The sequence below is a fragment of the Crassostrea angulata genome, chromosome 3 (genome assembly GCF_025612915.1).
Source record: "Crassostrea angulata isolate pt1a10 chromosome 3, ASM2561291v2, whole genome shotgun sequence".
Lineage (NCBI taxonomy): Eukaryota > Metazoa > Mollusca > Bivalvia > Ostreida > Ostreidae > Magallana > Magallana angulata.
Genome location: NC_069113.1, coordinates 11968719 through 11993222, shown reverse-complemented (window position 1 = coordinate 11993222; position 24504 = coordinate 11968719). Strand labels below are relative to the sequence as shown.

At 33.7% G+C, this 24504-nt stretch overlaps 4 protein-coding genes across 7 annotated transcripts in view; 2 read left to right on the top strand and 2 right to left on the bottom strand.

The window, feature by feature from the left end:
• The first annotated feature begins 270 nt into the window (after window positions 1–270).
• Window positions 271–4794, top strand: LOC128178555 (uncharacterized). The gene is made up of 7 exons (XM_052845788.1): window positions 271–617; window positions 2041–2192; window positions 2635–2801; window positions 3029–3189; window positions 3742–3906; window positions 4301–4403; window positions 4554–4794. The coding sequence occupies exons 1-7, from the start codon at window positions 352–354 to the stop codon at window positions 4770–4772; spliced, it is 1233 nt and encodes a 410-aa protein (XP_052701748.1). The 5' UTR covers window positions 271–351; the 3' UTR covers window positions 4773–4794.
• Window positions 4795–5297: 503 nt separating this feature from the next.
• On the bottom strand, window positions 5298–7052 carry LOC128178553 (uncharacterized). Its single transcript, XM_052845787.1, has 3 exons — window positions 6939–7052; window positions 5902–6276; window positions 5298–5619 (listed from the first exon to the last, which is right to left on the bottom strand). Exons 2-3 carry the CDS (start codon window positions 6266–6268, stop codon window positions 5543–5545), a joined length of 444 nt encoding a protein of 147 aa, XP_052701747.1. The 5' UTR covers window positions 6269–6276; window positions 6939–7052; the 3' UTR covers window positions 5298–5542.
• Window positions 6959–8598, top strand: LOC128178552 (uncharacterized). Its single transcript, XM_052845786.1, has 3 exons — window positions 6959–7102; window positions 7497–7821; window positions 8308–8598. The coding sequence occupies exons 2-3, from the start codon at window positions 7527–7529 to the stop codon at window positions 8514–8516; spliced, it is 504 nt and encodes a 167-aa protein (XP_052701746.1). The 5' UTR covers window positions 6959–7102; window positions 7497–7526; the 3' UTR covers window positions 8517–8598.
• Window positions 8599–10692: 2094 nt separating this feature from the next.
• The window catches only part of LOC128175638 (uncharacterized), a 55427-nt gene continuing 41615 nt past the window's right edge, over window positions 10693–24504 (bottom strand). For all 4 annotated transcript variants that reach the window (XM_052841421.1, XM_052841423.1, XM_052841422.1 and 1 more), the window contains 6 exons: window positions 20919–21025; window positions 20591–20644; window positions 17412–18009; window positions 17112–17315; window positions 14821–14958; window positions 10693–14448 (listed from right to left, as the gene is read on the bottom strand). In XM_052841421.1, the coding sequence (XP_052697381.1) occupies window positions 13787–14448; window positions 14821–14958; window positions 17112–17315; window positions 17412–18009; window positions 20591–20644; window positions 20919–21025 (1763 nt within the window). In that variant the 3' untranslated portion in view covers window positions 10693–13786. The remainder of the gene's footprint in view (window positions 14449–14820; window positions 14959–17111; window positions 17316–17411; window positions 18010–20590; window positions 20645–20918; window positions 21026–24504) is intronic.

The window sequence follows — 24504 nt, the reverse complement described above, 5'->3', positions numbered from 1 at the left end:
TAAATTCTCTTATTTTGTAAACTAAATTCTCTTATTTTGTAGACTAAATTCTCTAAGATTTAATTTTGACTCAGTCGTTCGTGGTTCTAGTTCCAACAAGCCAGTTGCACTTTTCCCATTAATTAATCGGTTAGGGTTGTTTATTACGTGGCTTTTTAACAAGTTTACGAGTGGAATTAAAAATGGGTCTCTGTAGCAATCGATAAAAATTCACTTACAACTTTCTTTGTACAAGCATCGATTTCTTAGACAAATGCCAACAGTTCTTGCATACTTTTAAATGAACGTAATCTATTATAGACTTTTTTGTCTGCTTCATGCGCCCGTCTTGGATCCTTGACAGTTAATGCCATGAAGAGACACTTTCTATTGTACAGTGCTGTCCTTGCAACTGCTTTATCCCTTGGGTATGCGGCGCGACAGAAACCCAGAGGGCACCTGCAGTATTTTGGATCGCACCAACCAGCCGAGGGGGAGGTTGAAACACTCGACAAGTTTCCGACTTCTGAGGACTTCTACGTAATATATGTGGCTCCAAGAATTCCAGTCAAATTCCGCCAAGTTCTCACTCCCCAAAATATGCCAGCGTATGGTCTTTGGACAGACGCATATTTAAAGTAGGTTAATTATTAATTGTCATATAGGTGTATACAATCGTTTTTAAAAAAGTTTATAAATGTTAACAGTTTTTGTCAGATTTTGTCTCTTCAAAGGTATAAAAAGATGGATCCCTTTTTTTTGGGACAGTCGTGTTTTGTTGTCATACATTTATTCGAAAATATTCAGCATACATATATGTCATCAAATTTCTTCGAGAACGACCCTTAACAAATCATCATTCAGGAAATTACCGGATATAAGATTACCGCAACTTAAGAATATATATGGGCAAAGAAAGATAACTTTTGAATAGATACATCTAATGTACTAAATCGATGTGTCATTTTGTCATTTCAACATTGTAAGGTGGCTTTTGGAAATTTAAAATTTAGACCCTTTCTAGCTTTAGTTACAAAACTTAAGTGGTAATGCGGATGCAATAAAATTTCTTCTAAAGAATTTCTACACGTTACGACGTATTTTCTACATTTCTGAATGGGTCAAAGGTGAATGGTGTATGGCAACAGCGGGTTCTTTTCTTTAACGAGACTCAAATCAATAAATTTAAAAGTCGACTCACTCAGTCACTAAGAATATTAGACTCATAGTCATTAACAAGAACTCTAAATAAGTATTTACATTTGCCAGTGTCTTTATCTGTACTAAAATTACGAGTCAAATGTTCGTCTTTTTTATTTTTCAATAATTACATGATTGGCACATTGCCTAAAGTGGGCAGGTTGAACAGCGCTTTGCCCCGCGTGGTAATGTACTTGAAAAATAGGCACAAACGTGTTTGAATGAAAAAAATTAATGGATGAATGTCAATAATTTTACTGTACATACACTATTTGGAAATGATGTAAATATCAGTGATAATTAATCATTCTTTGACTTTCATGTTATTGATCATTACAGTAGATACATGTACATGTATCGTAAAGCCTTTCCGGCTTTATTTGATCACGGTTCCGACTGTAATGATTGGCCGATAAAAGTCGAAAAATGATTCCTTATTCCTAAAATAAGTCAAATGTTCCATCATTCGGAAAATACTTGTTCAATTGCTTCGAAAACAGACGCTTGAGAAGGAACAATTTTTAACATTTTGATTTTTCTTGGGTTTTCCTAATGGAAGATTAGAGACGGTTTACATATCCTGACTTAATACGAAACTGCAAGACGAGGTATTCGACCCTGCAACGTCTTGTGATCGAACACTACCACAAGCCTGATTACGACGAAGCATTTTTCGTTTGTCTGACTGTTTAAACATGATAAACAATCCTTTATTCAAGTAAACAAAACTTTTACGAAAAACTATACAAAATATTACCAATGCAATATTTTACATGTTGATTATCAGAATTATTGGAGGGGACAAACACTCAATATTTACATGTATGTTAATAATGATTATTACTTATCTATGTAATACAGCACTACTTTTGCCCGAGAAATTATGTACGCCGAATATGGGAAGAAAGAGGATATGGACAACTCGTACCGTTATTACAGAATGGAGGACTTTATATACGACTACAATTTCAAAGATATCTACATGTTTCAAGATGTTCCAAAAAGCATGCAAGGTAAGCTTGTGTTTAACCTTTACAACAATAACAAAGGCAAAAAACAATGCAATACAAAAAAAAACACAATTTGGTTTGTATGACTTTACAAACTAGTGCATTTGTTGTCAATTTTTTTGTATAATAGCAGATGCTACATGCGTCAACCGACACAAGTAACATAATGTGCCTTTTTGATTCAGCTATATTGGCCATTGTTTGTAGTAACATTTCTGACAACTTTCACAAAAAGCATCAACGCTTGTCACTGATAACGCCTAAGCAACAAAGTTAAGAATAAGTCCCTAACGAATTCAACACGGAATAGATTGGAATTGAACAATGTTCGAATGTTAAGGTCAAAATTAAAGTATTCTTCATTGTACATGGTTGTAAAAGGAAGCTTTGCACATGCTGCTTGCTCTGTTTTATTTGTACGTTTCGTTTTCACGTCTTTTTCTAGGAAACGTTAGCATTCCGTTTTGTTTGCGGTGTACGTTTGAGCGCGTGCTCCAGCGCGTGATTCTGTGGATGAGCAGCGGTGGCATTCAGACTGTTCTCCACAAGGACGTCTTTGACAGCTTCTATTGTTTACTGGATGGGACCAAGGACTTTTATCTAGTTGACAGTGTAAGATGTCGACAGCTTAACTTTAATCAATATTTTTTTCATTAAAAACCTTCTGTATTTGATATTTTATTATTTCAGTGAAAATATTCAATTTCATTTTTTTTAAATTGCTAGAAACATGTTCAAAGAATATATGCCAAGGATGTTGTTTCAACAAGACTGAAATAGGAAAGTTTGGGGGTTTTTTTTTTGCTGAATTAACGATATTGATTCGGTTATTCGAACAGAGCCAGTCTGGATTGGTGGAGAAGCGACATTGGAACAAGGCCGGGGCGTACAGTGAAGTGGATGTGGAGCAGGTGGACATGTTCCGGTTCCCAGAGTTCCAAAGTCTACCGTGGTGGAGGTCCAGTCTAAAACCCGGTGACTGCATCTACGTGCCCAAAGAGTAAATAATATACTTAGAAGATTCATCTTAAATGTGTACATGTATACATACATGTTTGTCAATATGCTGTGATGTTTGGTACTAATAGAATACTGGTAGTACCTTTGTCCATGATTCCGTAAATATTTTGGAGGGAATGGTTTTGAGGAAGATTAAATTTTGAACTTTTTATCTTATGGTCAAACAACATTTATTTTACAATAAATTAACAACCATAAAACAATGTTATAAACAACTGATAAAAAGAATAACGTCCGGTATTTTTAAAATATTTAATGTCATGGCGAGTACGATGCCGTAGCGGCCTGTTTCTCTGCATTTCAATTGTGAATTGTTTTTCTCTTTGGGGAAAAATGTTTTTCACGATTGGAATTGGCTTTTACATGGACATGCAATAAAGGAAAACCCTAACTTAAAATGCGAAATATTAAGTTGATGGTATATTATAAGGTGTGAGAATAGTCGATCAATGCTCGTGTCATTAAGTCATATTATAAACGTACCGACAGGAGAGTTTGGTTTGGTCATTGTTCTATCGTTATCATACAATAGGTGGTACCACCACACAAGGAGCGGGAACCACAGAACGCTGGCCATCAGTTACCGCTTCCTCCACCCACCCTACTTCAATGTGTCGGGCTGTCCTCGGGTTCAGAGTATAGACAGAGTTCGAAACTTGTCATCAGTTACACTTCTAACCAAGCTGGAGACGGCCAGGTAACCATGGCAAATGACACGGCATTTGTTGGTCCACTTTGCGTATTGCTGCATTAGCTTGAATATCTTATTGTATAATACAAAAGTTTTTAAAACTCTACCATTTCGTACATTACTACGATATTTTGAAGGCTTCTTTGAAAGAATTTAATTGCTGTTCCCTGATTTGTGTGAAATTACTTCATTTTGTAATTTTTCATTTTTGCTTACACTCTTTTCAGTACTATTCGGATTTTGGTTTAAGCCTATCGGTATATCGCATCAGTCCATGTCAATCAATCTTTGTATTTGAGCTACATGTATATATATAAGTGTATGCATATGCGTACATGTACTACTGAGTATATGTCTTCAAAATAATATTCCTGAATACTTTTTTTTTCTTGACCGATAGGATGAACATGCTTCAGAAGTTTGCTGGTCAGGACGAAGTGCTGGCGTCAGATATTGAAACACTGATCAAAGCTAATCCACGTCAGGACGGGGACTATGTCAGGGTGGGTAAGCTGAGAGAACCACTGAAATGATATATACCATATCAAGAAATTGCGTTTCTCAATCTGAAAAATAGATGAGAACCCCTCTCCCAAAGTAATTAATATTGCTCGATGCCAAATCTATAATGAAAGTTTTTTGTCTGTATACAGTTTTTTAGGCTAGTGGACCGGAACCGAGACCGAGTCCTGAGCTGGGAAGAACTGTACAGCTTTGACATGAAAACCGCTATGAAAGTCGCAAATTCGCTGTTTGGCGCGGAGAGACGCGTGAAGGAGAAACCCAGTTATAAAGTCCAACTCAGTTTCGCCAGTCCCAAGATAGAGAAGATGTACCAGCAAATGCACGGACACTTTCACGACGAGCTGTAGCAGACACTTACATGTAACGTGTAATATTACACAACAGATGTTGACATGACACGTTTGCCATTCTTCTTTATTCATTTTCTTGTAATTTTTTTGGGATATGATAACGGAATAAATCACGACTTTGCTAAATGATAATTAATAAAGAACAGTGTGAATACTTTAGTGCATATCGCTGATATTGTAGAAAACGTTGGTTTTATTTTACTACTTAATTGTATGAAAAATATTTTATGGGGAATCAACCAATAACGTAATACTTGTATAACTATGTCTAACTATGTAAGGTGTCAGAAAAATGTAAATGTAAATACATGTGTATGTAGACTCTTTAGAAATATCCACGATGCCATAGGCTAGCTTTCTAATGACTCGTGTCTTGTATATATGCATTATACATTTTCTGTTGTGCGACATCAATACAAGTTATGTCTCTTTGAAAAATCAAATTCTCTTGAACATGCATATATTAACATAGCAGGCACTGTAGACAAATGTACGTTGTCTAAGAAATATCTCAACAAATGATTAATTTTGTCTGTCTTTAATATATCTTAGTAATAAAACATATTGACATAAATGCATTTTAGAATGCATACAAAATGATACATAAAGTTGTGCAGCGGTACAAAAAACGACAGGGTCAAATCTTCTTACATCGTTTGTTATTTTAAAAGCAACAATCACTTGCATACCAAAAAAAAAATGAACTTCAAAAAGAGAAGTACGCCAGATAAATACACTTGTAAAATAGTTATGCAGTCAAAACAGGGTTATTCCTCCACACTTTTCCGACGAGCTAGCATTTCTGATAGTTTATAACCTTGGTAAACAGCACCTGCAAAACAACCTAAAAAACAAAAAGGAAATTTATAATCTTACCACAAAATGAATCCAGAAGCATTTGTACTGGCAATGTACACATGAGCAGACCTAGCGAGAGGATTCGGCCTTATCAAATTCACAATTACAATTACCAAACATAACGTTAGGCCTAGAAACCCCCTTCCTTCCAAACAAAATTATCCATATCAGGACATTCCCTCCCCCGGTACGCAAAATTGAATCCCCTGAAAAAAAATTCTGGAACCGCACATGCACATTGGCAAATATGCATTGAATTACCACTTACCACTTCCAACGAAAGAATGAACTGCAAATATCAACAGTACATAGTTTTTGTTTGCAAGGTATTTTTTCATGCTTTGTTTGTATTTCTCAGTGGTGGGAATAAGTATGATGGCAGTCCCATACATCATCAAGGTAGAGATGGCGATTACTTTACAGGTGAGGCATTCTTCCTCCTCCTTTCGAGACAGCTCCTCTGAGGTTGCCTCGTCTCGCTGAGTCAATACTGCAGGGGTCGCTCTGTTTCCCTGATTGACCGCCAGCGCATCTGTTGGTGGTCTGCCCTCTCTTAATGCCACCTCCCTCTGTGAACGTCTTTTTTCGACAATGTTTACGAAAGGTTCTATTAGCAAATCATATATCTTCCCCATTTTAGACCCTACAAAAAGCACAAAACAGCAACATCAATTCACAACTGAAAAAGGTCAACATGATCAGATACGCAACAGCAACATCAATTCACAACTGAAAAAGGTCAACATGATCAGATATATATTTTAACCATTTGAAAGTCTTTACATTGGGATTGTTTAGGAACAAAATGTTGGAGGAACGATCTTAATTTTACCAAAAACATTAATAAAAATCTGAATTTATCGATAAGATACTTCAAAACAAATCAAGTTGTGAGTTTTTAACAACTCTTTGAAAAATGTTGGTTTTCATGAAATATATAATCAAAAGGGGAAAAACAATGATATTGTATACATATACAGTGCGCCGGAAACTATGGTGATCTAGCACCTGTCGTCAAATAGTATGTGTTAAATGACAGTGCGTTATATTGTGACAATATACCCAAGGTATATTGTAATTATGATATTACTCGAAAATCATATTCGAGGAAAAACTTTCAGAAATGCGAGGAAATTCGAAATGACAAACGTAATAGTAGTAAAACTCGTACTTCAAGTCTTAAGACTGATTATCTGTATTATTGTTATTTTTCAGTTTGAGAAGATTTTCAGTCGGAAACAATTTACCTGTATGATAAATATTATACACAATTTTAATTAATATTCAAAGAAAAATAAAATTTACCTATAAAGGCAATAGTCGGGCTCGGAGTACAAATTTAGAGGAAATTCGAGTAGATGTGACATTTCCATGCTACTACAGTAACTATTGACTATAACTACTTCCAACTTCTCACCGGTACTGATTTGCGATGGATTTTAATAAGCCAAGCCAAACGTAACATATCGGTAAGCAATAGAAATCCTTTTTATTTGTTTCCAAAATGATTTTCAAATGATCGTGGTAAAATTATGGTTGGTTTTAATTTTAAAATTAAACATATAACGTTATATTCTAAATGACTTAAACTAGAAAGTCCAAAACTGGCGCACATGGTTTGAGTTTGATTGAATTTAGAAATTATGAATCTGCACAATAGAGCCCATAGGTCCCTAGCCCCAAAAGAATTACACCATGCTAAGAGTAAGAAGGTGATAAAAAATAAATGGTGATTATTGCATCTTTCATAACCATGATAACAGTGGTATATTTAAGAGCAGATGTTTTAGTTAACCTATCAGTCTAAAAGATTTTTAGATTTCATGTTGGCAGATACATTAAAAAAATTAATCTTCATTTCAGATAGATGGTGTAGTATCAAATAATTGAAAAATGAATGCCATCTACAGACTGTTTAATATTAAGTGTGCTGCATGTGAATCACAAAAAAAGACTTCAACCATTCCCAAACCAGATGTCATTGACAGCAAAATAAAAGATCAAACTGAAGAAACACAAACCCAGGATGAACTTGAAAAGAACAAACAGCACAAGAGACAGTTACACAGTATGACAATGCTTGTGACAGCCATAGGATGCTTCATATTTCCTCTCACAAACACGTTTAAATCTCGCATTGTTGAGCATCGGGTCCGCTCTTCAATATCATTAGGCATAGTAGGATTAGGTAAGTACAGATTTGACTAATGAATATCTCCTCTAGAGAGAAGAATGACATTCTATATTAAAAGTTGTTTTATTTAAATGCTTGTTTCACTATTTCATATGCCAATTAAGTAGTTGGAAAGTACTACTGTACATACTATTTTAATAACTTAATTCCATCAGTTATTCCAAAGGATGAAATGTACTGGAGAAGTACAAAAGCAGTGAAAAGTCAAATTGATGTACCGGTATATATGATGCAAAAAGAAATAATTTTTTTGCATATGTTGACAATGTTTTGACATGACATATGCAAATTAAGGTTTACATATTTTATGTTAATATGATTTTAACCAAACAATATTTTTTGTATAATATTTATTTTATGGTAGGGATTAATTTCTTTCTTCTATATGTACATGTATTATCTTATTTGCTGTATTATTTAAATTGCCATTGCTTAGATTTGTGTGTAGATTGAAGCAGTTTTATTTTTGTTTTCTTTCAGTGTTTTACACCCAGTCTCTGTATAGTTTTTATGGAATCAATCACCCACCTCTAAAACTTCTGTACGAAAATCCAAAAGAATACAACAGACTGGACAACGAGAATCTGAAAGTTTTAATGAAGGAATTGAAAAATACTTACGTAAACTTATATCAAGAAATGAAAAAGAAAATAAGTAAACCAACAGATGAAGCTGATGAAAAGAAATGATGTGTGTTACAGTTGTTGATGTAGCTTTGTATTTTTTATTAAAATTATCTTAAATTGACATCAAATAAAAATGAAATCCATCTTTTTATTGTCAGATATGTGATGTTTTTAACCAATATTTTTGAGAACTGAATTGTAGGAAATGTTACTGAGTAATCATGTTGAGTAGTGTAAGTGGGGTCCTAGAAATTTTCAACTCATTAATTCATATGGTAACCTAAATGCATCCCCACCCCCAACAAACAAGTTTCTAGGTCTTCTGCAAAAATTTCCTGAATACCCAAACTGAGACTGTGAATGTTATGCATGCTTATACCGGTATGTTGTATTGCGTTTTAATGGATAGGTTATCATGACATTACATGGCTTATAAGTCTGGTACTGAATCTCAGTTATTACAAAAATAATGAAGTAAAATGTGTGTTGCCATGAATGATTTGATTGCATGTAATGTAAAACAAAACAGTGGAAAAAGCTTGGATGCATTCGTTGTCTTGAAATAGGGAGTAATCTCCTGATTTTCATCCCCAGTGATTTATGGTGCGTCAGACAGCTCAGTTGTCGAGCCCCTGACTAGAGATCCAGGGGAACCAGGTTCAAATCCTGGTCTGGTCCATCATAAATTCTCCCATCCTGTTACATTTGGTGCCTTGACCAACCCCTGGAACTGGCAGGTTAACTCCTGCCAGGGAAAGAGCCTGGGGTGATCTTCAAGGGTGAAGATCATAATTTTAAACATTGGTGGAACATTAATGTCTAGACTTATAAAAATATTAAAGACCAATTCTATGTAAGAATCAAAATTCGGTGGCCACGCATAGTCACGGATTTTCTTCATACTTCACAATTTGATAGACTTTGGTGAGTAAAAAAGCCTAACACCATTTGTTTGTTGCTATGTGGTCCCGTTGTCATGGTAACCGAGGGTAAAGATGTAAAAATGGCATTTTAATGCTTATTTGAGAACATATTGTGAGCAATGTGCAGAACTTAGGGTTTCCAGGGTAGAATATATTATTAAATATAGTTGTCATTTTTCAAAAGAAAGACAAAAATTCATGAAACGCATATTTTTAGAGCGTTTCCATGGTTACTAAACATAAATTTTAAAATGTGTTTTCTTCATCTAATTTGAATAAAAAGTGCAAATCTTGGATTTTTTTGGTAAACACTATTATCTTTGTGCAATTAAAAATGTATATATATAATTGAGAACCGTTGCTATGGTAACAAGCTTAAAAATAAGGAAATTTATAATATTATTAGGCATCTTTAAATGGATTTTATTCACTTATAATGAATAAAAATATAAAATCAAATGGTGAGAAAAAATAAAGTATGTCCTCAACTTTTATGACACTTGAAAAAAATCTGAAATTTTCTAAAAATAACTGCCTTTGCTATGGACTTTTCAAAAAGTAAGAATTTCTGTGTGATTTTTTACGCAACTTAATTTTCCATAGCAACTACACTTCTCTGTTGCATAACAAAGGTTTTTGTGGTGTAAAATGAAAATTTAGATATATTTTACAAGTTCCAACTAAAACAATTGCAAATAAATTCTAAAATCAGGAATGAAAGCATATCAAAATAATCTACAGTTTCTCAGTTTTTCTCAATTTTTGACCTTGTTGCCATAGCAACGGATGTCAAATTTTATGATAAAATATATATATTGCATGGACATTGATATGGATGTAAAAATTTAACAGTCTCCCATTTGGATTTATTAAAAAAACGCAGAAAACTGATTTTAAAAATTTGTAACGGTTTCCATGGTAACATTTTAAAAGTATTGGTTTCTCCATTAATTTTCTTATATAACTAAATAATTGAAAATAGGACAAAGGCTGTTTTATGTCTTTGATAGTTTACATTAGTGGGCAAAACCTTCTAATATGGCTTCAAAGTAGGTAAGTTTTGCTATTTTCCCCTCTTTAGCCTCGATTACCATGGCAACGGTTACCCCCAGCAACCAACTTCTAGTGGTTTTTTGCGTTTTACACCTAGGTGTGTCTATGTATGAAATATAAGGAAAATTGGTGACTATGCGTGGCCAGACCCTTTTATAAATCATTGATTCTTACATAGAATTGATCTTAATGTCTATCAAAATTTCAACCAATGCTAATTTCATCCCTGTCTTCTTTAATTGTGTGAGAAAAAATTCAAAAGCTTAGGTATAAATATTTCTTTATTAAATATAATTTATCTTGCATTTACACAAAAAACAGACAAGTGTGAGGTTTTACACACTGCATGGTAAGCTCTAGATGATCGAGATCTGATACTGATTGAGCCATTTTAAAATGAGCAAACATCTATCTGTCCTCTCGCACATTATGATGGAAAATACATCACTCTGTGACCATGCTGACATCTTAAAAAAACATATTTTTTGTACCACATATGAACTAAAGAACTAATCAAAGCAACGATTGATGAAAACATACATATACATGTAGCAAACACAGTTATTCACCGATATACTAAATCACATTTGGACACCACCAGCAGTTATTCATGTATATACTATATAACATTTACGTATCAACCACAGTTATTCACTAAATTTTAAATATACTAAATTACATATAGATACCGACCAGTTATTCACTAATATACTAAATTACATTTAGGTACCACCAGCAGTAAATTACCGGTACTGATAAACTAATTTCAATTTGTTTAACAACAGCAGTAATTCATTCATTCATTTACTAAAGAACATTCAAAGTATAGGATATTTTATATCATTTTGTGTTTTAATTGAGTCAAATTTTTCACTTGCTCATTTGTTCATTTTTTATAATTGACATTACATGCAAATAGAGTATATATATATATGTACTGTTTGGCACACTTTCTCTAATTCAGTCTTACTGATAAAATATTAAAAGTAACAGCATAATCTTCTATCAAAATCAATAGATTTTATGGTGAATATAAAACTGTATGAATTGAAAATATAAAGCAAGTTATGTGTAGCAAGTCCTGAATTACAATTTTGTGTGTACTTTGTACTATGAAAGGAATGCAATTAAATACAAATACAGTTCAGTTCATTAACCATTAATTTGTAATTGGTATCTTAAATACATGTATATACAAATACAAGTATACGTATATATATATATCATTAATTTATTGGTAACTCCCCCTCCCCCCCCCAAAAAAAAAAAAACACAAACAAACAAATAATACAATATAAATTGATCTTAAAATTTTAAGAGAGGCCTACACCTGTTTTAATGGTATTCCTGATTGTATATCCAGCAAGTATACTTCACTAATGGGCATGGCTTTGATAACAAAGAACACTTAAAAAGTGAACTGGACAAGATGGATGTAGATGATCACCAGCTGAGCTCAGTCACTGCTGCCTCTTGATAACAAACACTCGTAACACTGTTAGCACTTGACAAATTACAAAAACTAATTATGCCAACTGTATGGTAAAACATGCTCCCAAAAATAGTCTTATCAAATTCACATGTAAATTTTGAATCTCCACTTGCATTAATGTACATATACCAGGAAAAGTGAGATAACATGTAGACAAAGCCAGTTAAACTAAAATACTTTACAGGCTGATAAGTTTAATTGATAAAACTGATATAAAATGAATAAGTGCGGGTCCAGAAAACTTTTCCAGGGGTTTTCGAACGGTTATTTGACTTTGTCAGGGGTGGTCCGAAGCCCAATTAAAATTATTATTAATTTTATAATGTAATTTTTATATTTCAAATTTAAAATTTGCAAGGAGGGAGAGTGTGGACCCCCTGACACCCCCCCCCCCTCCTATATCCACGCATGACGAACACTAAGTAGTGTTGAGATCACAGAAACAATATATACCAGTAGGTAAAAGAACGTGATTGAGGTCAAAGTTATCCGTGAAATGAGAACTAGTTGTGATTTCATGCATACAGGGAAACAATATACATATATAATTATATGGAAATTGGTACATTTTGAGTTTGTTATTAATTTCTTTGGCTTTAACCAATAGTTGATCCTTTGTCAGTTGAGTGGGTTTTTAAAGAACTATATATGATAAGAGTTAAATTTTGCCCCCATAATTCGCCATTTTTTAAGTGTTTCGGGTACAATAAAATGTTCACTAATTTTTTAGAAGAGTTGATATAAAATATATTTTTCATATATTTATTTGATTTATTTGCACTCACTGGTAGTATATGACGTCAAAAGTGACGCCATTTCTACAATTCAATCAAAATCAGCCAAAAATAGGCATTTTTCTTATCTATTTACGAATGGGAAATATAGAGCGCATGCTTGAACAAGGAAAATTTTTTTGTCACTTATTAGTCTTAGCTAGATACATCTCTGATTAAAATATTTTATTTGTTCAAGAATGCACTCTATGTTTTCAGACTGAAAAACTGCTTGAAAACAAGCTGTTTTACGCTAAAAATGCAAAAATGGCGGGAAAAGGTTGTCTTTACAATGTCATATTTCTAAATTGTGGGCACTTGAACCAAAATGAATATTATGTAAACACATCACATACATATCTGTACTAATAAAACAAAGAATGATAGTAAAATGATGATGTTCATTTTAGGGGGCCATTTTAGGCCCTTATCATATATAGTCCTTTACAATAAATGTTTAAAAGTAAGAATTAAACAAAAACTTTATAAAAAAAAAAATTCCTGTGCAACAAGCAATAAACAATTCCTCATTATTGTTGTCCACATTATTAAAAATTACTATCTTTACAATGTATATATTGTAAAGCAAAACAAGTTAAAAATACTCTATTTAAGATAATGTAAAAGAAGCAATGAACTTCATGAATCTTGACTTTATAACTAAAAACAATGTTACATCCAATAAAATTTGATTTATAAATCTAACAAATATAATTTATGTTTGATACAGTACATGCATGTACACCTAACATAAACTCAACTCCACTGAAGAAGAACGTTTTGTCAAATTATTAGAAAGTCAACTTTTCTAAACAATTTCAAAACATGTATTATGTGAAACAAAATACACGTACAGCCATGTCTTCTTATCCCGAACTCAATGTGACCATGAAAAAAAAACTTAGATTTCTGAAGGTTCGAAATACAGAGTTTATGACTTTTTAATGAATGGCTGGGACTTCCAACTCACTTCACCATATCTATGGTATCAGAGATATCGATGTCCAAGATACCAAACATAAACTCACTTGTTACCTAAAAGACAACCTCAAAGTTAAAACAACCTTACAGTTTATAAGATTGAATCTTGGACTAGTGTTGGAATAAATCATGGGCTAGTTCATTTAAAGAATGGTAGATGAGCAGGGAGCGAACTTTTTCCATGGAGATTCCCAACTCGACCAACAGATATGCGCGATCGTTTGTCTCTTTGTCGTGGTTATGCCGGTAGTTGTAGTACAACTTGGGATGTCCCCTGAGTAACATGCCTATCACCTGAGGTTTGTCTTTGATGATTACTATGAGAGGGGACCCAGAGGCACCGTGGGCAGTGCTCTTTGAACAATGGAAGAGGATATGGTCTGGAGAAAGTATACAGGGGGCGTAATCCTCTTTGACTTTGCTCTCTGCATAACCTTGATTGGTGAAGAATGATATGCCTTGATCTACAAGTTTATCTAATTCTTCCTCATCCTTAATGATTACACACCCTGGATCATGCTGTAGCTCCACACCATTTGGATGTCCAAGCACATGAAGCTTTGCACTTGGTACATTTGTGGATTTGAGGTGAATTGGATCGGGTAATTTGTTATCCTGTATCAGTTCAAGAATGACAACATCATGAGACGGAGAGGCAAATGCTACTTCATAGGAAAAATTGGAGTTAATACTGTCTGGGTTGTCCCTCACAAATCCAAATTTAATTTGAAATTCATCAGTTATTGATTCTGTGCCTATATGTTCCAATATTTCTGGAAAAAGAAATAATTGTAGAGGCTTTACCAAATGTATAAGTTGCAGATACATGTATTAATAAAATACATGTGCAATGTTAAATTTGTCACATATATACTCTATTCTCCAATATTAGTCCATGGGTCACAATGTAGATTTATATAAGCATGCACTGTACATGCATGCTTACCATAAATCAACTCATTGTAGCATTGCAGTACTTGAGAATAAAAAAAAATGAAGATTTTCCCAATTTATTTTTCTATTTTTGAATCCCCAAGTGATAAAAAAGTTAGATATTTTTAAACTACTCTTTCGCTGAAGATAAATGGAGTGATGTGGATTCTGGTTTTCAGTACATATACATGTATTATAAGTTTTATAATTACTCATTTTGTCCGGCTCCAATGATGATAATAGTGTAGACAATTTCCAGACCCCGTCCTCTGGCAAACAATCTCTTGTCCACCTCACCCGCTCTCTTTCTTCATCTGTTAGTCTCTTATAAACCTCTTTCCAAAATTGGCCTGCAAGACATAACAAATGTTTACCATGATCTCGATTCAACATCATCTGTAAAATGAGGAGCCAAGATCTGTCTGAGATAGCCTGGCATATTTGAGAGATCTCACTTTACCATATTGACTGATTTTGTGAAGCCTTTAATTGGCCTGACAATTATTAACAATAAACTAGACTCTTGTTGCTTTAGCAACAAAAAGGTCTTCCGTTCCTCATGTATCAATCTGCACATAAAAATCCATTTCTCTTGTGAAAAAGAAAAGGGATATAATATATACTGTAAAGGAATTCCCAAGAAATTATTTCGAAGTTAAACAAATCAAAAAGACAAAATGTCAATTTTTGAGTCCTTTCTGTGACGACCGGAAGTTACGCTGTATCATACAGAACATGGTAAACATAACTTCATACATTGTTTTGTCTTTCCTCAAAGTTCGGATGTTAAAGTTTTTGTTAGTTATAAATATCTCTTTGAGAAAAGGTTTCTGTTTTGGGACCGGAAACGAACAAACGGAAGTGATTTAAGAAATTGAAAGTGGATATTTTAGTACATTTACCTACGGTACATTACTGTTTATCACGTTGAGTAAATTTTTTTTTAAAATCTAAAGTTAAAAAAACACTTCTATTGCTTGAACGCTTCAAGTGAGAACCGGAAGTGACGTACGACCAAATGAAACCCGTTAAACACATGTTCAATCAAATGTCTATTATCCATATAAGTTTTGTGTCTTGATCTCTCACAGTTTCTGAGATGTTGTGGGTACTTTGTTTTTAAAAAAGAAGGCTACTTGAGTTATTTGAGATGTCTTACCGGAAGTAGAACTTTTTTTGTTTTTTTACCATGTGTAGATGATCTTTTGTAATTCTAAGGCTAAAAGGCTTCTTCCATGCTAAATAACCAAATTGTTTTTAAAAAATGAAAATCGGGTGTACTTCCTGTGACGACTGGAAGTTACGCCGGATAAACAAAATAGTGTCTATCATCCCACAAAGTTTGGTTGTTCAAGTCATTACCGTTTTAGAGATCTCGTCGAAATAAGGTTTTTTGTCTTGGGACAGGAAACGGACAAACGGGAGAGCTCAAGGTTATTTGTATTTTGTACATGTATACCAGGTACTTGCTTTTTGTACATTATTCTTCATCGAGATAACTACAAATATCAAAGGAAAAAATTTAAACTGATAAACAGTTCGATTTGTTTGAACTCTTCCTATGTGGACTGGAAGTGACAAAATGAAACTGGTTTGAAAACACATCTTCAATGAAAAGTCTATCATCCATGAAAGTTTTGTGCTTTCATAACTTATAGTTTTTGAGATCTCGTTGGTACAAAATGTGTTTTAAAAAAGCTACCTGAGATAATTGAGATATTTCACCGGAAGTAGAATTTTTTTGTTGATATATAACATTGCATAGGTAACTTATGTATAGATTTATACTTATGTATTTATTCTATGGAAAAGAAAATTAATGCTTAAAAATAATTATTTTTGAAGTGCTTCTGGTGACGACCGGAAGTTACGACGAACAAAAAAAAATAGTTATCTACAAATATAGGTCTATCATCCCACAAAGTGTGGATGTTCAAGTCTTAATCGTTTCTGAGATCTTGATGCCACAAGCTTTTCGTCGCGGGAAAGGAAACGGACGACCGGAAATGAATTTTGAGAAAATGAAAAAAAGGCCTCGAGATATTATCATTTTCTATCATCCCTGAAAATTTCAATGAAATATATTTAGCCATCTCTGAGAAATTCTGCCGACAAAAAACGGGGGAAAAAAATAAGAAGAAAGAAAGAAAAAACACTACAATCACTATAAGATCTTCCATTGGAAACGGAAGACCTTAATAATGATATGCCCCATCAAGTCCATCTAAAATAGTGTTTTCCATTCATTTCTCTACCATCACCTAATTTTTGCTTTTCAATAATACACAAGATTAATGGCCAATTGTATTCACTATCAAAAGATACATTTATTTTACTAGTTTATGGTTAAGGCAACATCATCTCTGCAAAACAAGGGTTTCTTTAAATCACAGAGTACAGTTGGACACCCCTTGGATTGCAGAGATGTTGCAATATGAATATATAATCTTTATCTAAAATGTTAATTAGAGAAAACCAAATACTTTTCAGTCCCAACACTTACTTAGAGCGTCCTCCATTACATGGAAGGCTGTCATGACGTATTTGGTTCCCACCCTGAATCCTGTTCCGTAATTTTTTCTACCACTAAGGGTCTCTATACAACCTATCCGGTTTAAGAGTTTCTGAAGGTACATTATCTCCCCTTCCTTGTAAGGATAGGTACTATCAAATATCTTCTTGTGGGGTTCACCCTGCTGAAAACTTGCTAATGAAAGAAATAAAAAAAAACATTACCAGGTAATTAAATTTCATTGATAATAATTCTGTTTATTACAAATGTAATATTACATGTAGTACTAACCAGGCTGTTCAAAACTTTTTTCTTCGAGAGGTTTTAATGCCACAAAATGGGTTCCCTTTCCATTGACACTCAGATGCCCAATAAAAATGACAGGATTCATGGTTGTTTTTGGAGTATGATTGAAATGGATTTCATTCAGTCTGGATTCATCCGGATCTATTGTTAAGACTGTAACTGGGACATTATACAGCTGGGAGAGGGCCTGGATCTCCAAGCTCCCTCCCCACTTACCGCCCTGGATCTTTTTCAAAAATATCTGCCACCTACACTCCTTTTGGTCATCCGCATTTTCCACAGTTGTCTCAATTGCCTTATCCTCTGGCTGCAAAACGCCATGGTCTGGATCTAGCGGAAGGCACAGAAAGTCCTTGTATGACATTCCGTCTGAAATGTCTGGATTCGATTCCAGATATTTGACAAGTTGCCTTCTGAGTTCTTTGGGACTATCTGGAAGCCCATGGATATGACGATTCCGAATGAAAGTGTGATACAGACAGTCTCCGTCACCTGGTACATCCTCCACTCGAAGGTCATTATGGCTTGATCTCCTTAATAATGTGTCCAGCTTTCTCAACTCATCATCAAGGCTATTTTTTTTCTGTAGAATATGATGAAAAAATCTCTTAATCAGTTTTAACACCAGAGTATATAATTATTTACAAGAAAACATAACTTGAACATGAAATTGATCAATCTGTTGTTTTCAATGTTGCTAAACCTAAGTTGATCAATCTCTTAATATTTTGTAAAGAATAAACTTTAAAGGTATTAAATATGACATTATTCAACAATATTAACATTATTTCTTAAACACCTTTGAAAAAATAACAATTACTGTAACAAATTTATTTTTAAAATTACACTGAAAATTGTCATCTTTTCAATGTTGCTGAACCTAAGTTGATCAATCTCTTAATATTCTGTAAAGAATAAACTTTAAAGGTATTAAATATGACATTATTCAACAATATTAACATTATTTCTTAAAGGTCATATGAAACGATTTTTAACACTATGATTTTCTTTCATGAATATAAAGCTTGGTATAAACAAATGTTAAAATACATGATGTAAGATTTTTTTGCCTTTGCATTACTGAGAAATAACCGTGAAAACTGAGCACCTGAAAAAATTCTTGCCCGCTTATCGTTCTTGATTTTGTGGATTTATGACGTCACAAAGACCCACCAGGTAAACAATGCATTAAAACTAGTGTAAATTTACTAACAGTAGTTTATCGATTAAATTTTAGTAATTTTTGCATATATGAACGTGTCTTTCCTTTCAAATGAGATCATTTGATTTCGTAGTAGCCTACAGATGACTTAGTTTTAATTGGTCGTTAATGAATAAATCTAATATCAGCTTCTCACAAAAGTAAAATCATGATAAAGATCCCGTACTGGAGTGGAAATTTAACGAAAGAAATGCTCCAACATTAACAGCTGATTAATGAATTATCCTTTCCTTTTGAAATAGAAACATCATTTTCTTCCTCGGTACGCATAATGATTGAGCTACATTTATAGGGAATTAAAGCATTTAAATTGATTTGATTTATTTTGTCACATAAAAAAGTATATAAGGCAGGCCAATGAAAATGTTTGAGGCATTGTGTACATAGTTTGTATTTAAGAGCTGCTATAAAATGCCGCAAAATTATTCTTAAATTTTATTTCGAAATAATATAAATTTCTGACTTATTGATATATACATGTAGCAATATCTTTAGAAAATACTTTGTGTACACGTGTATTAACGTTTTATTAAATTAGATCATGGAAATATATAACATTTAAGGATTTAGAAATGTATCGGTAAAATAAATCGGTTGTTTGATAAAAATAGTTGTGAACGAATGTGAAGATAATCAACAGATTTTATTAAGAACAAGCATCAATAATGAAAAAAAAAACCCGAAAGAAAACATTGCGGAAGAAAGTGAGATAAAAGGGATCTGTGAGTAAACACCGCACATACACGTTTTAAAATCAAAACACGGCACATTCAAGTACACGTTTCAAAAACAAAACATTTGAAGAAATTTATCTTAGACTAAAAATAATTAAATGGTAGCATATTTGTGAATTTGAAAGTGAAACAAACAATATAATCGTGAAGCGAATGAGGCACAATGAGGCCTACAAGTTGTTTAGAAAAAAAATCTTAATGAATTGCATGAACGTGCAAATGGGAAAACACGATCAGACTTATTTTTGAATTTGTCAATTTCATTAAAAAGATCAAAATAAAACATATAAATATGCTTATATTAAAATTATATTATACTTGCATGTGGATCTATGAAGAAAATCATTTATTCTCCCTGCAGTCTCGAAACTGAATATCATTATGTACACGCTATTACATGTAAATAAAAACGCAAACGATTTCATTTCTTGAGAGAAAAAATACTGACGTGGTTGATTATTGTATAATTATACAAGTTTTTATATAAAATAGTATTTTTTTTTCTTTTAAAATGGTGCAAAATGACATGGATATTTGTATTCACAACATAGCTTTATAAGGCGATTGGGTCTTACTGACGTCATAAGCAAGGGAGGTAAGCCGCGTAAGTCAATGTTCCTTTTCCCGATTAAGTAATTTTGATCGACTGTGGCGCTCACATTTTGCATAAAATATCCAAAAAACAATGTCAGTCTTATTAAATAGGCACTTATGAACTCATTCCCATATATAACTCAATATGGTCAGGATATCGTTTCATATGACCTTTAAACACCTTTGAAAAAATAACAATTACTGTAACAAATTTATTTTTAAAATTACACTGAAAATTGTCATCAATCATATCGGTTTCTTGGGAAAAAGAGATTTTAAAGCAGATTTCTCTCATATGGAGAAAATATTCAAAGGATGTTGATTTATTAGTTTCTTGTCCAATGACTACAGGAATATACATGTAGTAACATGTGACATCGGCATCCACTTAATAAATTCTGCATAAAATAGGTTTCAAATATACCAATTCCCTATTTTAGGTGATAAAATGATGCTATCATTACATATTTATTTCAAACATGCCGAGGAACTACCTCAACAGATGCAACATAGTCATATCACACCCTCATGACAAAAGATTATGCAATATCATTATGTAACTTTCACCTGTTCTTTCCAAAAATTGTTTCAGAAAATATTTATTAATAACTTACCGGTACTTGTTTTGGTGTACTCTTGAGTAAGAGAGGTTCTTCTTCACTGCTATCCTGTGGAAATGCAGTAAAATACTCAGAAAAAAACCAAATCATCAGCTCAGCCACAGGAAACAGTTGCTTTCCAGGGACAATTTTGCCTATTTTCCTCTTAGCCAGTAAATAGGTATAAAATTTACCCTTTTACATAACACAATGTATGGCTACTATTAGTCCTTGGGCCCTCTGATCTATATATGACTGATATTGGTTGGGTTGATTCAGAGTGAGATATGTAAAAGGGTATGAATTATATGCATTCTCTTGATATTATAGATTTTTTATATACCTTTCTACGAGCATCTGGGTACTTGTGGACAATAGTTGTATTTCCATATGTAACATGATTTGCCTTCTTTACGTAAATTACGGTTTGCGCTGAAGATACAGGTGTATCTGTATAAAAAAGAAAAGAACAAATATAGAACAAAAATAAAGGACATTGGGAATATGAAAAATAAAAATCCCAAAATGACATTCGAACATCAGGTATAATTATATACTGATTTCTAATATATATTACTTATAAAGAAAGTTTAAACCTGTGTGATTGCAAAATGTTGAAAACTATCAAATAGTTTCCAGAGGGAAAATGAAAAGAGAGGTCATGTGACGAAGTTGTTATGGGGATGAAACTTATATTTCATGAACCTTACAACATGCAGATTAATGAACCTAAAAACAAGTGGCCCATGGGCCACATCGCTCACCTGAGCAACAATAGGCATGATAAAATCAGCTTAATGGAGTCATAATATATGTGGACAATGTGGTATATTACATGTAGATCCTGTATAAATAAAAGTCTGTTAGTCCCCCCCCCCCCCATGTTCTTGTGTTTATGATCCAGTCCCAGATGATTTTATAGTCATATCATGTTGAGCATTGCTGTTCTCAAAATGATCCTAAACAATAATTATTGTTTATAAACGGGATATAAACCTACAACACACTCTGAACCCCTTGTAAGGCCCAAGAATCGTCCAGGGGCTAAAGTCTAAACAATTTTAAAGAATCAGCAATATGTCAAAATGCTTGCATATACCGTAATGTCGCTTGTATAACACGCACTTTTTTCATCCAAAATTTGATCAAAAGTGGGGGGTGCGTGTTGTACATAGGACAAAAATTTCACCCCATTTTTTCAAGCCGTGATTCTTGATACCACGGGAGCAGTGACTGCCGATATAGCGTGTTATGCAAAGTGTATGAATGTATACTAAATTTACTGCATGAGAAATACCTTATTCTTAGTTTTTTTTTTCCATGTTTTAAAAATTATATTATCTTCTCTAAACACTATTTCTTGCATCAAACAAGTTTAAATATCGCCAGTGTATTTGCCATTTCGTAAGCAGCCACCTGTTGATTTGGCGCGTGGTCAATGTTTGTTTAACAATTTCCGGTGTCAGAGGCATGCACCTGTCTCGTGTCGGACTTCACAGGGTGTTTTCAAGAGCATGTAGATAAGCAATTATTCTGATTTTATTAAACTTAATTACTTTGTGTCCAGTTATGCAGTTAAAAGTTATTGCTTTACATAGACACTGCTAAAATTACATCAATCATTTGTACGACTTGATAATGACGATATATACGACATACATACGTTTCTTCACAATGTTTAAACAATAATCAAAGGGTTTGACTATAATTAATCAATTAAATCATTTCTTTTGATGTTGTTTTGGTTTATATCTGCAAACATTATTACTTTTAAGCACTAAGCTCGGTTGCCATTCTTCTCTACGTATGATGATCTTCAACTTTATGAAATTCTTTACGAAGTGGCAAATGATATTTAATACCGCCCATGTAAATCATGCCGTCCTTTTTAAGTAGAATTGTAAGAACTTTGACTCTAACATCACTTGGGCCATGTTCCGATCACGAAATTAAAGAAATTGCGCATGTGTTATGAAATTATCAAGAAACATCGATAGTTTTGGGGGAAATGGTGGCCGTTGATTTCGCCATTTTTTGGGTGCGTGTTATACATAGGACCTGCTGTTTTTTCGCCATTTTTTGGTCAACTTTGGGGGTGCGTATTATACACGAGTGCATATTATACACGAGACATTACGGTAAGTAAAACCATACATGATAACATTTCAGTTTTTGTGAGAAATTAAACAATTTTCCTTTGTACAACTTGATCCCCAATATGGCCCCACCCTACTCCTCAAAATTTTGATTTTAACGAATTTGAATCCACACTATCTGATGTTGCTTTCACTTAAGTTATAGCTTTGGTTTTGGCAGATGGTTTTCTTTAGAAGTTTTATATATTTTTTTATATAAGTTTTTCTTTATATATTCCTACGTAAAAAATTTGCCCTTCCCCCTCCTCCCCCAGCCAACCCCCCCCCCCCCCCCACCTGTGACCTCATCCTACCCCCGGGGATCATGATTTGAACAATATTGAATCTACACAACCTGACGATGCTTCAACACAAGAATCAGCTTTCCTTGTTGATTAGTTTCTGAGAAGAAGATTTTAAAAGACTGTTCACTTTATACTCCTATGTAAAAATTTGACCCCCCCCCCCCCATTGTGGCCCCATCCTACCCCCAGGGGTCATGATTTTCACAACTTTGAATCTACACTACCTGAAGATTCTTCCAGACAAGTTTCAGCTTTCCTGGCTGATTGGTTTCTGAGAAGAAGATTTTTAAAGATTTACTCTATATATTTCTATGTAAAATTGGACCCCCAATTGTGGCCCCATCCTAAGCACGGGAGTCATGATTTTCACAACTTTGAATCTACACTACCTGAGAATGCTTCCACACAAGTTTCAGCTTTCCTGGCCAAATGGCTTCTGAGAAGAAGTTTGTAAGGATTTACTCTATACATTCCTATGTAAAAATTTGACACCCCCTATTGTGGCCCTACCCTACTCTCCGGGGGTCATGATTTTCACAACTTTGAATCTACACTACCTGAGGATGCTTCCACACAAGTTTCAGTTTTCCTGGCCAAATGGTTCTTGAGAAGAAGAATTTTAAAGATTTAGTCTATATATTCCTATGTAAAATTTGACCCCCCCCCCATTGTGGCCCCACCCTACCCCCGGGGGTCATGATTTTCACAACTATGAATCTACACTACCTGAGGATGCTTCCACACAAGTTTCAGCTATCCTGGCCAAATGGTTCTTGAGAAGAAGATTTTTAAAGATTTAGTCTATATATTCCTACATGTATGTAAAATTCGCCCCCCCCCCCCATTGTGGCCCCACCCTACCCCCGGGGGTCATGATTTTCACACCTTTGAATCTACACTACTGTGGTTTCATTAATATTCAAGGGTATCAATTTTTGTGGATAGGGTGAAAATCATAGTTTCAAGGATACGAAAATTCGTGGCCAATGACCCTACCAATAAAAACTGGTAGTAGAAAAAGCACTTCAATGAACATTTAAATTCAAGTTTAAATTTAAATTCATTTAAACTTAAAAACGAAATCCACGAAAATTGGTATTCAACGAATATTGATGAAACCACAGTACCTGAGGATGCTTCCACAAAAGTTTCAGCTTTCCTGGCCAAATGGTTCTTGAGAAGAAGAATTTTAAAGATTTATCAAAAATTTTCAATAATTCCTAATTATCTCCCCTTGTAAAAAGGTGTTATCCCTTGAAATGTTCACAACTTTGAATCTCCTTTGCCTAATGGGTGCATTGTGCCAAGTTTGGTTGAAATTGGCCCAGTAGTTCTGGAGAAGATGTTGAAAATGTGAAAAGTTTATGGACGGAGGGACAGATGGATGACAGACAAAATGTGATCAGAATAGCTCACTTGAGCTTTCAGCTCAGGTGAGCTAAAAACCCTGGTAAATAAAATATTGCTCACTATGAAAAATTGCGATTGC